This window comes from Lonchura striata, chromosome 6, assembly GCF_046129695.1.
Source record: "Lonchura striata isolate bLonStr1 chromosome 6, bLonStr1.mat, whole genome shotgun sequence".
Classification (NCBI taxonomy): domain Eukaryota; kingdom Metazoa; phylum Chordata; class Aves; order Passeriformes; family Estrildidae; genus Lonchura; species Lonchura striata.
Window position 1 is genome coordinate 34201213 of NC_134608.1, and position 13704 is coordinate 34214916.

At 46.4% G+C, this 13704-nt stretch overlaps 1 protein-coding gene across 9 annotated transcripts in view; it reads right to left on the bottom strand.

The window, feature by feature from the left end:
- Window positions 1-13704, bottom strand: part of SLC8A3 (solute carrier family 8 member A3) — a 112031-nt gene that overhangs the window by 23155 nt on the left and 75172 nt on the right. For 3 of the 9 annotated variants that reach the window (XM_021540746.3, XM_077784115.1, XM_021540744.2), the window contains exon 3: window positions 314-420. The exons of 5 other annotated variants lie outside the window; for them this stretch is intronic. In XM_021540746.3, the coding sequence (XP_021396421.1) occupies window positions 314-420 (107 nt within the window). Of the gene's footprint in view, window positions 1-313; window positions 421-9683; window positions 9726-13704 lie in introns of those variants that run through there. One more of the 9 variants, XM_021540748.3, reaches the window with a different exon arrangement.

Sequence of the window (13704 nt, forward strand, 5' to 3'; positions counted from 1 at the left end):
CTACAAAATTTGCTTGGGCCCTCCAGTGAGGGTGGCAGACAGTTCCTATCAAGTCACTACAGAAATACGGACAAGCAGGACTGCTCTCCATCCTTCTCTCTCTCCTCCCCTTGCCACTTTGCCTCTCAGCAGCCCCAGCACCACTCCCCATGCCACCCCATGGGTACCATGTGACACGGTGTGTGTGCACAGCAGTGTTTAGGGCAGAGCGGTTGGAAACAGAGAGACATCAGAGGAAGAAGAGAAGAGGAGGAAGGAGATGGAAGAGAGGAGGAAAGAACATTAATGTTAGTCTGCAGGGCCAGTACTACACCTTTCTGTAAACTCATATCCACCATGCGGGGGCTCATCAGCTCAATGAAGAAATTCTTGGTTTTTTCATACTCCTCATCATCAATTACCTTGATGTGAACTGTTTTGCTGTGGATGGAAAAATAATAAGGGTCATATAGGGGAGAGGGGAACAGAAGAAGCAAAAGTCAAGGAAGGACGGAGTTAAATGGGTACATTAGAGAGTCAAAGTTTTCTCACCCACTGAACAAGCTCAACATGGCCCTTTGAGAAAGGCTAAAGTCCCCCTTCTGCAAGTGACATTGGCCAATTTTCTGTTTAACCCAAAGGCAGAATGACAGGCCAAACGACAAAGTGAAGTTAGACAAAAACAACCCCCCAGCAAACTGGCTCAGGGCTCAGCCTGTGGGCAGTGAGGTCTGATGACCAGCAGAAAAGCAGGCTTCCCTCACCCTGTTACCCCTGTGCACACACACATACACACACACACCAGCAGTCACACAAGCACACACACCCTGCTGGGACCATGCTGCTGCCTCAGCTTCATTGGCCTGCTCTGAAAAGTTCTGGTTACTGGAGCCGCTGAAGCAGCTGGGCAGCAGAACCTGTATTTCTCCTGTAGCAAATTTCTTACAAGTTCTTGTACCATTTTGTAGGAAAAGAAGCACTGACTGTGTCATGGTTTCTTTCACAGCAAATACATGTCTTATGCAGAGGTTATTGTCCCACAACTTTCACACCCAAAGAGAACAAGAGAAACAAGTCAAAGACTGCCAACCCACTGCCTCCTCACAGACAGGCTGCACTGACTGTTGCAAGCTCAAAATGATCCCTTCATTCCCCTCATTCCCAGTGGCTGTAAAGGTTCATGAAGTGCATCCCTCACTTGTGACTGAAGATATTGATGCTTTCATTCCAACCCCCTCATAAATACAACATTGTTTGCATGCCTAACTCCTCTGAATGGGTATCCGCTTTCCATCCTGGGGCTCCTGGAATTCTAGTTGACCCCAACCCCAAGCTGGAACTACATTTTTTAAACCAGAAGTCATTTCCACATAAAAAGTGTTTCCCTTATCTCAAAACAATTACCCCTCCTGCCAGTGAAAGATCCCCTGCTTCCCACTGCTCTGAACCCACACATGACCCTGCAACAACAACCTCCTCTTTCTTCCTGCCCATCCTTAATAGTTAGATCAGGCCAAGGTGCATGTTGTGCACAATCAGTCTTGACTGGCAATGGGAAGGAAGAAGAAAGCAGGACTGGCAATCACAATCACTGGCAATCTGGAAAGATGTGCCCAAATTCACATCTCTATGTGCCTCAGCCTGTAGCCTTTGCAATTAAATCCCGTATCTTTGATCTCACAGTGCTTGAGAGAACAAGTGGTCCAGCCCTGCACCCTGGGGGTGCTGTTATCCCCACCCTGAGGATACTGCCATGGCCAGCAGCCTCTGGAAAGTCAGCATTTCAGCACAGAATAGGAAAATCATCACTGCAGCTTGTTACTGCTATCAATAATGACCACAAAATTATTCAGTCATCCTACAATTTGACCCTCAAGTCAATTCCTCCTGCACTCCAACTGTGGAAATCCTGTTCCCTGTGCTGATTCTGGTCTTGATCTTGGTCCCAACCCTTCTCTTTCAAATGATGGCATAGGGGTAGGAGTAGAGTTTGGATAATGTCTGCCTATCTATCAGTGCAGGAATATGCAAGAAAAATCACCTCCAATTCTTCTTTCTGAGCTAAATCAGTTTTATTTTTGCCAGTGCTTGCTCTACCCATACCCTGCAGCAATGCCAGCAAAGCCTCCTTTCCCTTCTCTAGACTCCTTCAATCTCTGCTAATCCAGCCTGAAAGATTTTAAAAGGTACTTCTCTGGTATAAATGTTGCTGTGCTGCTAAGACTTCATCATGATGATTTTTTGTTTCATTTTTGTTGGAGATGTTGAATTTGGCTTTTGAACTAAATTTTATCTGGGCCCCTCATACTTTGCAAAGCTTGTTCAATTTGCTGAGTTAAACCTACAGCTGATTCATAGCTCTGATCTTTTCCTTGCTCATTACTACAAAACAGAAGGTGGGATTTTCCAAAGCAGACAGTGCTTCCTAGATGTGGGTTGCTTTTAAAAATCCTTTTCATAAGTACCATTGCTTATGGTTTTTCCATTCTAGGTGCTTAGAAATAATCAGTATTGCTTGTCTGCAAAAATTTGGAAAAAACACCACTGACCCTTTTTCGTGCAGGTTAGCTTATGTACTGCGACAAAGCTATTCTGTGGCTTTGTACAGTTAATATTATGTATGAAAACCATTTGACCTTCCTTCCTTCCTCCCTCCCCCCATGTACATTTTGTTAAGTACAAGGAGGTCTATATGCCTTACCAATTAGTTCCACAGGGCTGAGACTTCCTTAGAATAGTCTTTGTTTTAATGTAAAGAAAACAGTTTGAGAAAGAAGAGTTGGTGGGGATCCCCAGAAGCTAGCATGGCAAAGTGCTGGCTTTGCAAAAGCAGGTCCCCTCAAGTCAGGAACACAAACCTTCTGGGTTCCTAAACCACCTCAGCTCTGCTGCAAACTGGACCATTACCACACACTCAAGCATCAGGTGGTTTTTCCAAAAAGAGAGTCTGAATTTGGTTACCAATCCAGTAACTTCCTGATTTCCTCCTTTGCTACAAGCTTTTAAGGAGAAAAGAACCTTTTACCCAGCTCTGAAACAAGAGGTGAAGGATAGATCAAAGCAACAGGCCAAAGCCACAGGTGCCCTCCATGGACACAGGCTGGGCCTTGCAGCCCCTCTCCCCATCTGACTGAATCCCAAAGGAGGTGGTGAGTGCCCAGCAGGTCCTCCCCCATTAAAGTCTTGGAGACACAGCAGGAGCCCGGAGGTGATTCCTGGGGAGCCAGGTGTGGTGGGATGGGAGTAATGGGAACCAAACTGCAGCCACTGCCAGCTCTTGCTCCAGAGTCAGGGTGTTGCCAGACCTCCCTGTGCAAGGAGGAAAGGAGCAGGGCAGAAGCTGTCAAGGACTGCACAGTGACATGAGGAGGTGGGAGAGGGGCCACAGACCCAGTGCCACATAATGGGGAGTAGTTAACCTTTCCCTGGAATATTGTAGCAGAGGGAAGAACAGCCTCCCTGCTCCCGGGCTGCTCTGCAGCCTGCACAGATTGGGGCACAGCGCTGGGTTTGCTCCCTTGAGGGGAAGTGCCCTTCTCTCAGCTGGCTGCTCCCATGACTGTCACCACAGAAAGGTCAGTGCTGACGGGAGGGTTGTGGTGGCCCATCAGGCCACCCCTCCCAGTCCACTGTGGCTGGTGAGGGCTGCCCTTTCCCCCGCTCTGCAGCTTCTCTACCTCTGTAAGCATTTTGCTCGTCTCCAGGCCTGTGAAAGCAACCATAAATACAGCTGCATCCTGAGCTGTCATAAATTGTCTGAAGGCCAAAACACAGATTGCTCCCACACAATCTCATCTCTCACCTACAGCCACACTGAGAGCTGCGTCCTCACAAGGCATGAAGAATGGAGGAGATGGATGGAGAGAAGGGCTGGAGTGTAACGCTGCCCTGGGAGGACATCACGTTAATGTGAGAGATGTGACAGAAGGACACCGAGAGGCAGAGCGCGTGTGGGAGCGGGAGGCTTGGGAACATTTTGCTGCAAGAACATCATGACAGCTTCTTGAAATTAATGGAGGCAGAGGCAGGCACAAGAGGGGCTGGCTGTGCAGCAGCCCTGATGGGCATGCTCACCACCATGGGAAGCAAGCAATCTGAAGCCTACCTTGCTCAGCTGAGCAGCTTTCATTCCCCAGCCTCTGGCCACTTCAGATGGGGAAAGCAGGACACTTTCCAGCCTTCCCCATTCTCTCTGACAGTTTGACTGGGGCCAAGACACACCTCAGCTCAAAAGCAGAGAACAACAGAGACCATCCAAAAGCCTTTCTCGGCAGCAAGGAGCCACTCTGCAAAACACAAAGCCCCACTGCCAGCACCAAGCCACAGCCCAGTCCAATCTCAACACCTGCATGACTACAGTGATGGGAAGGGCTCTTTAATTCATGGCTTGGTGCAGCTTTCAGCAGACTGAGCAATGATGTCAATTTGGCCTGTGACACAGCAGGGCAAGCCAAAATCCAGCACTCCCAGGTAACACCTGGCCATACAGAAGTCAGGATAGCTGCTCACTTGCTTCTTTTACTCTGAGGTCATTACAAGCTGCCACTCAATGGCCTTCGGGTGAGGTTCTGCTTTCAACATACACTTAGAAATAACCACTGGTTTTAAAAGTCAGGGATGGAAAAGCTCCTTTGGGGAGCAACATTAAGACTGAGATTTGCCCGAGTAAGCAACAGAAGATGAAATGAATAGACATAGATCTTCTCCTAAAGGACTTTGTGCACATGATGTTGCTAAATTCCCCATCTGAGAAGTACAGAGAATAATCTATAAAATCATTTTATTTGACAACATGTCCACTTCCAACACATAAGGCAACAACTGAATGGTTATTTCATTAATGTGCTAGAAAATACTGAGTATCTCTTTGTGTAGATACTCTCATTTGCAGGAATTATTGCTGAGAAGTTTAAGAGGATGTGTCTGTGTGGGTCTGTGTGACTTTGGAATGTGAAACAATTCTAAAAACAATGCAAGTCAGGAGACGTCACATAGTGTATACCACTGAAAAAGTCAGGACTGTGCAAGGGCACATTTTAGAGTCCACTATTGGCCAGGATGAAAAGCAGCCAGGACAGCAAGGTAAACATCCCTGGGGCAGTGAGATGTACCAGGAGATGTTCAGTAACTCATGAATGTGAATTATTAGTACAAACACTTTGGGTCAAGCCATTCTGCTCTTGACACATCCTGATAAACCCAAACATTCATCTGATTTGCTGTGGGTGCAGGTTCCTGCAGCATGGAGTTCAAAGCATGTGGTACCAGTCTGACTCTTCCCCAAAGCTCTGCACTGGTTTGGAATTTCACTATGAAGCTGCAGATAGGGTCCACCTACTACACTGGAAGACCTCACAGAGCAGTCACAGTATCATGGAATATGCTGAGTTGGAAGGGACCCACCAGGCTCACCAAGTCAAATTCCTGGCCCTGGGCAGGACACCCCAGCAATCACACCATGTGACTGAGAGCATCCAAATGCTTAAACTCTGTCAGGCTTGGTGCTGTGACCACTTCCCTGGGGAACCTTTCCAGTGCTCAACCAACCTTTGGGTGAAAAACTTTCTCCTGATATCCAGCCTAAATCTCCCCTGACTCAGTTTCATGTTTTTTCCTCAAGTTCTGCCTCTTAAGAGATCAGTACCTGGCATTTCCCCTCATGAGGATGCTGAAGACCACAATGAGGTCTCCCCTCAGTCTCCTCCAGGCTGAAAAGACCAAGTGATCTCAGCCACTCCTCACATGGCTCCAGGCCCTTCACCATCCTTGTGGCCCTTTTTTTGGACACTCTGTAATTGCTTAATGCCTATTTTGGTACCCAAAACTGTACACAAGACTCAAGGTGATGCCACCCAGCGAAGAGCACAGCAGGACAATCACCTGCTTTGACTGGCTGGCAATGCTGTGTGCTTGAGGCAAACCAGAAGGGATTAAATAAGGTTATAAATAGTGGGGATCTGTCTTTGCCCAGTTCACTGGGAGGTGGATATTTAACACAACAATGTGACGGTGCTCACAGGAAAGGTGAAGAAGCCAGCAAAAGAAGCCTGATTTGATGCCCATGGTCATATGAAGTTGTACATCAATAACCCAGAATAACAAACTGAGCAATTTTGAAGCAAAGAATAATGCTGTCACATAGCACAGAAAAAGACAGATAGTGTTTGAAGGGTAGAATCAATAGATCCAAAAGCAGATTCACTAAACTCACCAAGGAGATGCTGAATGATCTTAATTTCAAGAGAAAATAATGGCAATTTAAGAACCAATCCAGATTATGACCAAAACAGGCAGGTTGCACTTTGGTCTTAAGATCCTGCTTACAAAAGAAGATTTTTTTATTATAATGCAGATTATGGGGAGGGGAGTGGGACAGGTTGTCAAGAATTCAGCTGCAGCCACTGCAACAGTCACAGTTTGTTCTAACAGAAAGGTCAGAACTGAAGGTAAGGTCAGATTAGATGCTGGTACCAATTAACTAAGCAGGTGCCAACAGGATAGATGAACTGTCAGAACATAGTTTCAGGCAGATCACTGATGTCCATGTTGCTGATGTCTGAGTTACAGAAGATCTGGTGCTGGTGCAGAAGCTGGAGACAGGCCATGGCAGGCCAGTTTTCAAGAACTGTCTGCATTGTTCATGAGGACCTTGGAATAGCAGCTGTGCAAGAGTTATCCTACTTTGTGTAGCAAGCACATGGGGGACAGCCTCAAGATCTTCACTACCAGCCAGTCAGCTATTAAGTAACATAGTCAGAAGCCATCCCCGGAAAATGAGATTTTTCTCTTCTGTGTTTTCTTTTTTGTTGTCAAGTTGGTTTATGGGATAACCAGATCTTCTAATCAAAATCACCTGATAAATAACTACAATAAAGTATAATCATTAAAATAACGTTCTTCGCAGTGCTAATCAGTATATGACCTATGTATTTCTCCTGTCAATCCTGAAGCCATACAAACAAGTCAGTTGATACTTCCATACTTTAGTTTCTATACCCATGCAGTGCCGATGGCCCTTATTTCTCACAGAGACTTGATAGGGGACAGTCCCTACTTGCTTTGAACTCCTATTGTGGAAGAGGTTACAGTGACACAACCAGAAAGATGATGAGAGAAGAGAGCAGAGGGCCTGAAGTGGTGGTGGAAGTATCACTTACTCATATGAGTATCAACTTATTATAGCTTCATCTGACGTGGTTCCCATTTGAAGGAGCTGTGTACATCTGTAGGACACCTCCTCTTCCTCGCTAAACTCTATTTACTTCATGAGGGAACTAAAAGACCCCAGAAAATATGTCTGCAAACAACTATCATCCTCCCTCTGGGCAGAGCCATTTCACCAAGCCATTCCTGACAAGTAGGTGCTGCCCAACTGCTTTCTAATAGCCACATGACAAAGATGGTTTTCTGGATGATTTTTTCTATATTTCAACTCTTTACCCCTAGAAAGTCCTTTGTAATGTCCACCCAGACTGACAAGGCAGGAGGGGCAAGAAGCCTTTGGCACTTCCCCCTGTGTCCCTGCTGTTCCTCCCACACAGGCAGTCTGAGACTGGCCCAGGAGACCCAGAGCCCTTCGGCAAGCCTCTGTCCCTGCCACACATGCAGCACATGAGGGATCTCTGCTCTGCTCCTGCAGCTCACAGGCAGGGGTAAAAGGTTCACTGGAGCAGACACTGTGCAAGAAGCAGCTGTACCCCGAGGTGGAGACGATGACCCCAGTCAGCTTGTGTGACCCCTCCTGCCCACCTTCTGGGACTGCGTGGGACAATGTGCACGACCACCAGGAGCTCAGGGGCTCTGCCTGCCTGGCTGTTAGCAGTGCAGTTTGTTCACATCACACCAGATCTCCTCAGGCATAAAGGAGGAAATATTGACACAGAAATGCGTCTTCCCTTTGTGTGTTTCTCACGTAATCTTGGCTAATTAGTAAATTGGCTCATGCTTCAATTAGAACTATTGAACATGCTTTAGTAGCTGACATATGATAATTAAAGGGACATAGCCAAGACTAAGAGCTGTATTTTTTAGTCTTTACCTGTATAAGAAAACTTTAAAGTGTTACAAGTAAAAGATTTATAGTGATAGCCATTAAAAAAAATAAATCCAAAGTAAAAAGAATATTAAAAATTGTCTGTTATCGTTTCTCCATCCTAGATGACAACACTAAAGGGGTTTCTTTGTCTTTCTGGTCATCTTCATTTTTCAATTTGTGCCTGTTTTTTGCACAGCAGCCTAGCCCTCACTTCCCACTGCCACCCAAGACTGCCAAGAGACATGACAAATTCACATGACAATGTTTCACACCTACTTTGTACCAGTGCAAATAACTGTACCAGCAATGAGAAATCAGAGCTGCTAAGTTGCAAGTGAGTCCATTAAGCACTTCCATGCCATTAAAAAAAAAAAAAAAAAAAAAAAAAAAAAAAAAAAAAAAAATTCCTTAAGTGCCTAATAAATTCAGGGCAACTCAAGAGATGTGGTAGATCTATGTACCAGCCATGGGAATCACCACTGGAGCTTGTGAATGGCAAATTCACTCCACTCTCAAGTCTCACACTCAACTTGGAAGCCCTGAAGCACCAAAAAATGCTCCATGAGCTTCCATAATGCAGTCAGCCCTGCCAGACAAGATATCCAAAGCACTCTATATTTCACTTTGTTCAAACATGATAAAATGCTCTAATATACAGGTTTCTTCAAGGAAAGATGTCAGAGTTTGTTTTTAAGAATTTCTGCAAAAAAGGGAAAATCAGAGTTTGTTAAACCCCCTTTCTCTCAGCTGAGTCCATGTTGCTGACCAGCTGAATTAGGTTGTACAAGCATAACAGCCCAGCACCACAGATATTCTTCTTATTATTCAGCTTAATGAAGCTACTTGGGTTCTAATATTGAAGCTATGTGTACAGACTCATGCAGCCCCTTGTCTGGCCTGCTCCAAGTCAGCTTCTCCTTGCTTACCCTATGAGACTTGATGGTTCAGGGCCAGGAGAGAGCAGACAAAATTTCAACAGCCTGTGGAGCTATTTGTTGAGGTCTGTACAGTAAGTACATGTCTTGTACAAGCAATAATTCGACTTGGCAGCCCATGAAACCAGACAGTTGAGGTGGGTATCAGCCTGGTGTAGGTGCAAAACAGAGCCAGGGCCCTGGGCATAGACATTTCACCCCTCCCTATCTTGGGCAGGTTCCAGGGGAACAACTTCACTGAGGAGATTCTGTGCCCTTTTATCTCTTAGAAAGGAATTTCAAGGAGCAAAACTTCAACCACAACCATACTGAGGGGAGGGAGGAAGGGAGGAATGGAGGGATGGACAAAGGGAAGGACAAAAGAAGGAAGAGAGGAAGAGAAGAACAGGAAGGAAGGCAGGAGGAAGGACATTTATTTCTTACTAAAGGTCATTGAATTTCACTGCTTCCTTCTGAGCCCAATGTACCACAATAAACACCTGTGATACCAAAATGCATCATGGGTATCAATGGTGAAAAAAAAACACTACTAGAGATATTTTTTTGCTCTAGAGAATGGCTCCAAAGCTTGACAGGGTACAGAACTGGGAGTGCCCTGGACAGGACAGGGTAGGCTGGACTACCTCAAAGCCTCTTGAGGTGTTCTAAGCAAACACAAAATAGGGATTCAGCTGGAAGTGACCCCCTGTCCCACCACAGTGTTCCTGAATTCCATCTGCAAGACAAACACTCACCGTTGCCTGGTATTGGCAGATCAGTGCTTCAAGCTGTCGCCTTTAGTTTTAGACTTTTTGCTGAAGGCATGTAGATTTGGAAGCTATATTTAGATGTCTTCTCTATTCTTCAGCAACAGGGTTGCCATGGAGATGCTGGTGAGGATGAGAAGGTGGGGACGGAGGGCGGGAGGAAGTTGAGGAATGAGAAATACTAGATTCAAAACAATCCTCACCAGCCTGGGAAGGCTTTAAATTCCTCCTAGGGCAAAAATTGCTGGAGCTTGTTAGCCAAAATGAGCCCCTGGCATTGCCTGATGGCATGACCCTGCCATGCATCGCTCAGTGCTTTGTCATGGCTGGTTTGAGGAGACACAAGGGGCTGGCCTTCAAGTACTGCTCCTTTGGGGGAGTGTGGCCCCCTTGACCTGAGTGTGCCAAAAACAGAACTCTGGGAACTCCATGAATGCCTTGTTGCTACCATGCTGCTTCACAAGTTCATACTGACTCCATACTTGGTCAGCTCCTGCCATAGCTGGGGTGGCTTTGTCTCTGCTGCCAAGAGTAGAGGCAGACAAGGTGCTGCAGCTGGGGCAGAGCTGCCCAAGTCTACCCAGAAGCATGGGCAGGGGCATGCTAACACACTAGGGACAAACAACCCAGCACAGGAGTCAGGTTCTGGTGGTAGTGTGGACTACAGGCAAGGATTACAGGTCCTTGATCTCTGCCTGCCAGGCACATCCACATTCCCTGGGCTGACAGCAGCTGCAGGCACAGACAGATATGCAGATTCATACCTACAAATTGCTCTTCCCAGCAGAGACAACACAGGTGAGACTAAGGGCTCCTCCTAACATGGCTGTTCAAGACTGTACTACAATTACTACACTGCTGATGTCCAGGTATGAGAAAGAGAAATTACTTGTTGACAGAATTTCCTTGCTAAAAGTTTAGGGCTTGACATACTTCAGTGATCTCAGACCTAGGGGAGGTTAACAAAGCTTGGGGAGAAGCCATGTGCTACTGATAGTGGACACAAAGAATGCAGGATTTCCAGGCCACAGGACATTTGGCAGAAATCCCAAGATAAGGAAGAAACTAATAAAGCCAACTCAGCAACTGTGCTGAAATTGGCTCTGACTGGGCAAAAGGTAATTTTGACAGGAGGAGATTGAGACCATCACTCATGAAATACCAACTCAGGAAACTGATGGACTCAAAAGAAGAGAAAGATTGAGCATGTGGACTAGTCAGCATGAGAAGGGATGCAAAGCTGGTAGACCAGAGGACCGAAATAATTTAACCAACAGACAACAGAATACTAATTACTAAGAGCGCTAATATGCAATTAATTAATTAATTAATAAGAGCATTAATATGGAACTTGTAGCGAATGAACATCAATTCCATTGTTTGCTAAAACGTATATATAGTGAAAAGTTTTGACAGTCCTTGTGATAACTTTGCACATTTGTCACCCAGCACGCCTTTCTGCACAGAACTGTAAATCAGACAAATACCTCGATTCTGTGTGTGGATCAGCCTCTTGTATACCAGATGAAAGAACCTGCTTTAGGACAAAAATGGCAGTAAAATTTGGCTTTTCAAGAAAGGTCAGGGTAGTCGCCCCAATTGCCAGCACGGAAGCTGGCATATCTCAACACCCCACTCTTTCTGGCTCCTGCATGTGACAGCATCCATATATTTCAGTGCTCAAAGCACATCAAAAAGGGTGGAGAGCAAAGCCAACTTTCCCATCACAAATGCCTCCGGATACCAGCCTTGCAAGTCCCTCTGTCCCCTCCCTCACCCTGCTTTTCTCACACACCCACGCAGACGGTGCTTTCAGCTCTGCAGGACAGCACTCAGCCCAGCCACTGGAGTTGCGCTACATCCAAAGCAGCAAGGCAGCAAACTGTAGGACATTAATGAGCTGCAAACAACACTGTGCAGCTGCCAGCCTGAAACGAGCCTGCTCTGCACACTGCAGATACAATTATTATATATGAACAAAAGGAGCTGGAGCCAGAGCTGGGGTGCTTTGGCTCTGGTCACAGGCTTCTTGCGACCAAGATAAAGGGCAGCACAATGAATTGACACAATGAATTAGCCAAATCTAAGTTGCATATCCAATCATTTACATAAAGCCAAGATACTGCATCTTTATCCAAGGCTCTGTGCATTTGATGGGATTCAGAGTTCTCTTCTGTAGCACTGAAAATACGGCAAAGGCTATTCAGTTACACCACTTCATTTCACTCTTTGGTACTGTTTTATTTCTGTTTCTTACAGAATAAAAACACACTGGTAAAACCAAACAGGGCCATTTTCTGAATTTTCAGGAACTCATGCCTTGGGAGAAGCTGCAGATTCCCAGAAGGAGGCCAGCCCTGCTGGGCATTTACTTTCAGGATCCAGAGCTTTGCACCATTAAAAAAACACTTCCTTATTCATAAACTGAACAGAAATCACATCATCAGCCAGCTTGGCAGTGAACCAGAGTGATTCAGAAGGGTTAAATCTAGGAGCAGTGCAACCCTCAAGCCTCAACTGATGAGCCAGATTCAGTTTGCAGAGAGACTGGCTGCTGCACTGCCTCCCTGCCTTGGCACAGCCTGGCCCTGTGCAGGACAGCCTGGCTCAGCCAGACAGGGGAGTGCTGCACACTGGCAGGACCTCATCAAACAGACCAAGTGCACCATGGCCTGCACAGCATTCACCCAGGTCTCCTACAGATTCATGGAATGGCCTGGGTTGGAAGGGACCTTAAGGATCATCTAGTTCCAACCTTCCTGACATGGACAGGGACACCTTTCACTAGACCATGTTGCTCAGAGCTCCAGTCTGGCCTTCAACACCTCCAGGGATGAGGCATCCACATGTTCTCTGGGCAACTTGTTCCAGTGCCCCACCCTTACAACGAAGAACTTCCTTCTAATATCTCATCTAAACCTACTCTCTCTCTGTTTGAATCTGTTCACCCTTGTTCTGTCTCCACCTGCTCTTGTAAAAAGTCCCTCTCATCTTTCTCATAAGTTCCCTTCAGCTACTGTACTGGAAGGCCACAATTAGGTCACCCCAAGCCTTCTCTCTTCCAGGATGAGCAATCCCAGTTCTCTCAGCCTTTCCTCACTGCAGAGATGCTCTGTCCCCTCTGATCATCGTGGTGGCTTCCTCTGGACTCTCTCCAACAGGTCCTTGTCCTTCCTGTGCTGGCCCCCAGAGCTGGTGCAGCCCTGCAGGTGGGCTCTCACCAGAGCAGAGCAGAGGGGCAGAATCCCCTCCCTGGCCCTGCTGCCCACGCTGCTTTGGATGCAGCCCAGGACATGTTTGGCGTTCTGGACTGGAAGCACAACCCATGCCTCAGCAGGGCTGCTCTCAATATGGTTCTGGCTAAGCTGCTAAATGACCCATGTGAGAGACAGCTTAAACTCCTCCTGGGGTCCCTGGCTGACAAGCAAGAATCTTCTCCTATCTTGTCTATCTCGTGGCAAGAGTTAGCACAAAGGCCTTTCACCCATCCTAAAATTTTAGCCTACCCTCATTTCAACATGCCCCTCAACCCTTGTTCCTGTTCTTGCTGTCTATTCAACACCTCAAACATTAATAAATGATGCTCTGTCTTCTCCTTTCCAAGTTTTGATAACACCACTGAACAACTGTATGACTTGACTGGTCCTGTCAAAGACCAGCCACAGTCCTGATGCCCTCTGGCATATATCAAACATGACTAAAAGCTGGGTCTGTAGGCTGGTCTCACATGTCTCCATCTGCAGCTGGAACTGCAACTAATAAGAAAAAGCCCCTCTCAGCCCTGGTCTGATACCTAGCTTGGTGGCAGGTGCAGCACCCTTCACCCCAGCATCAGTAAATATGCCCTCAGGGATTTAGCAATGTAACACAACTGCTCTAAAGGCTAAAACCTCAAGAATTCTAGGATGAGCCCCTGTGGTATCAGAGGAAGGGCTGTTGTTTGATAGGCTATATGCCCTCCCAGCCCGTTTATTTTTAAAAAGTAATTCCATGTCTCAATCAGGACTTT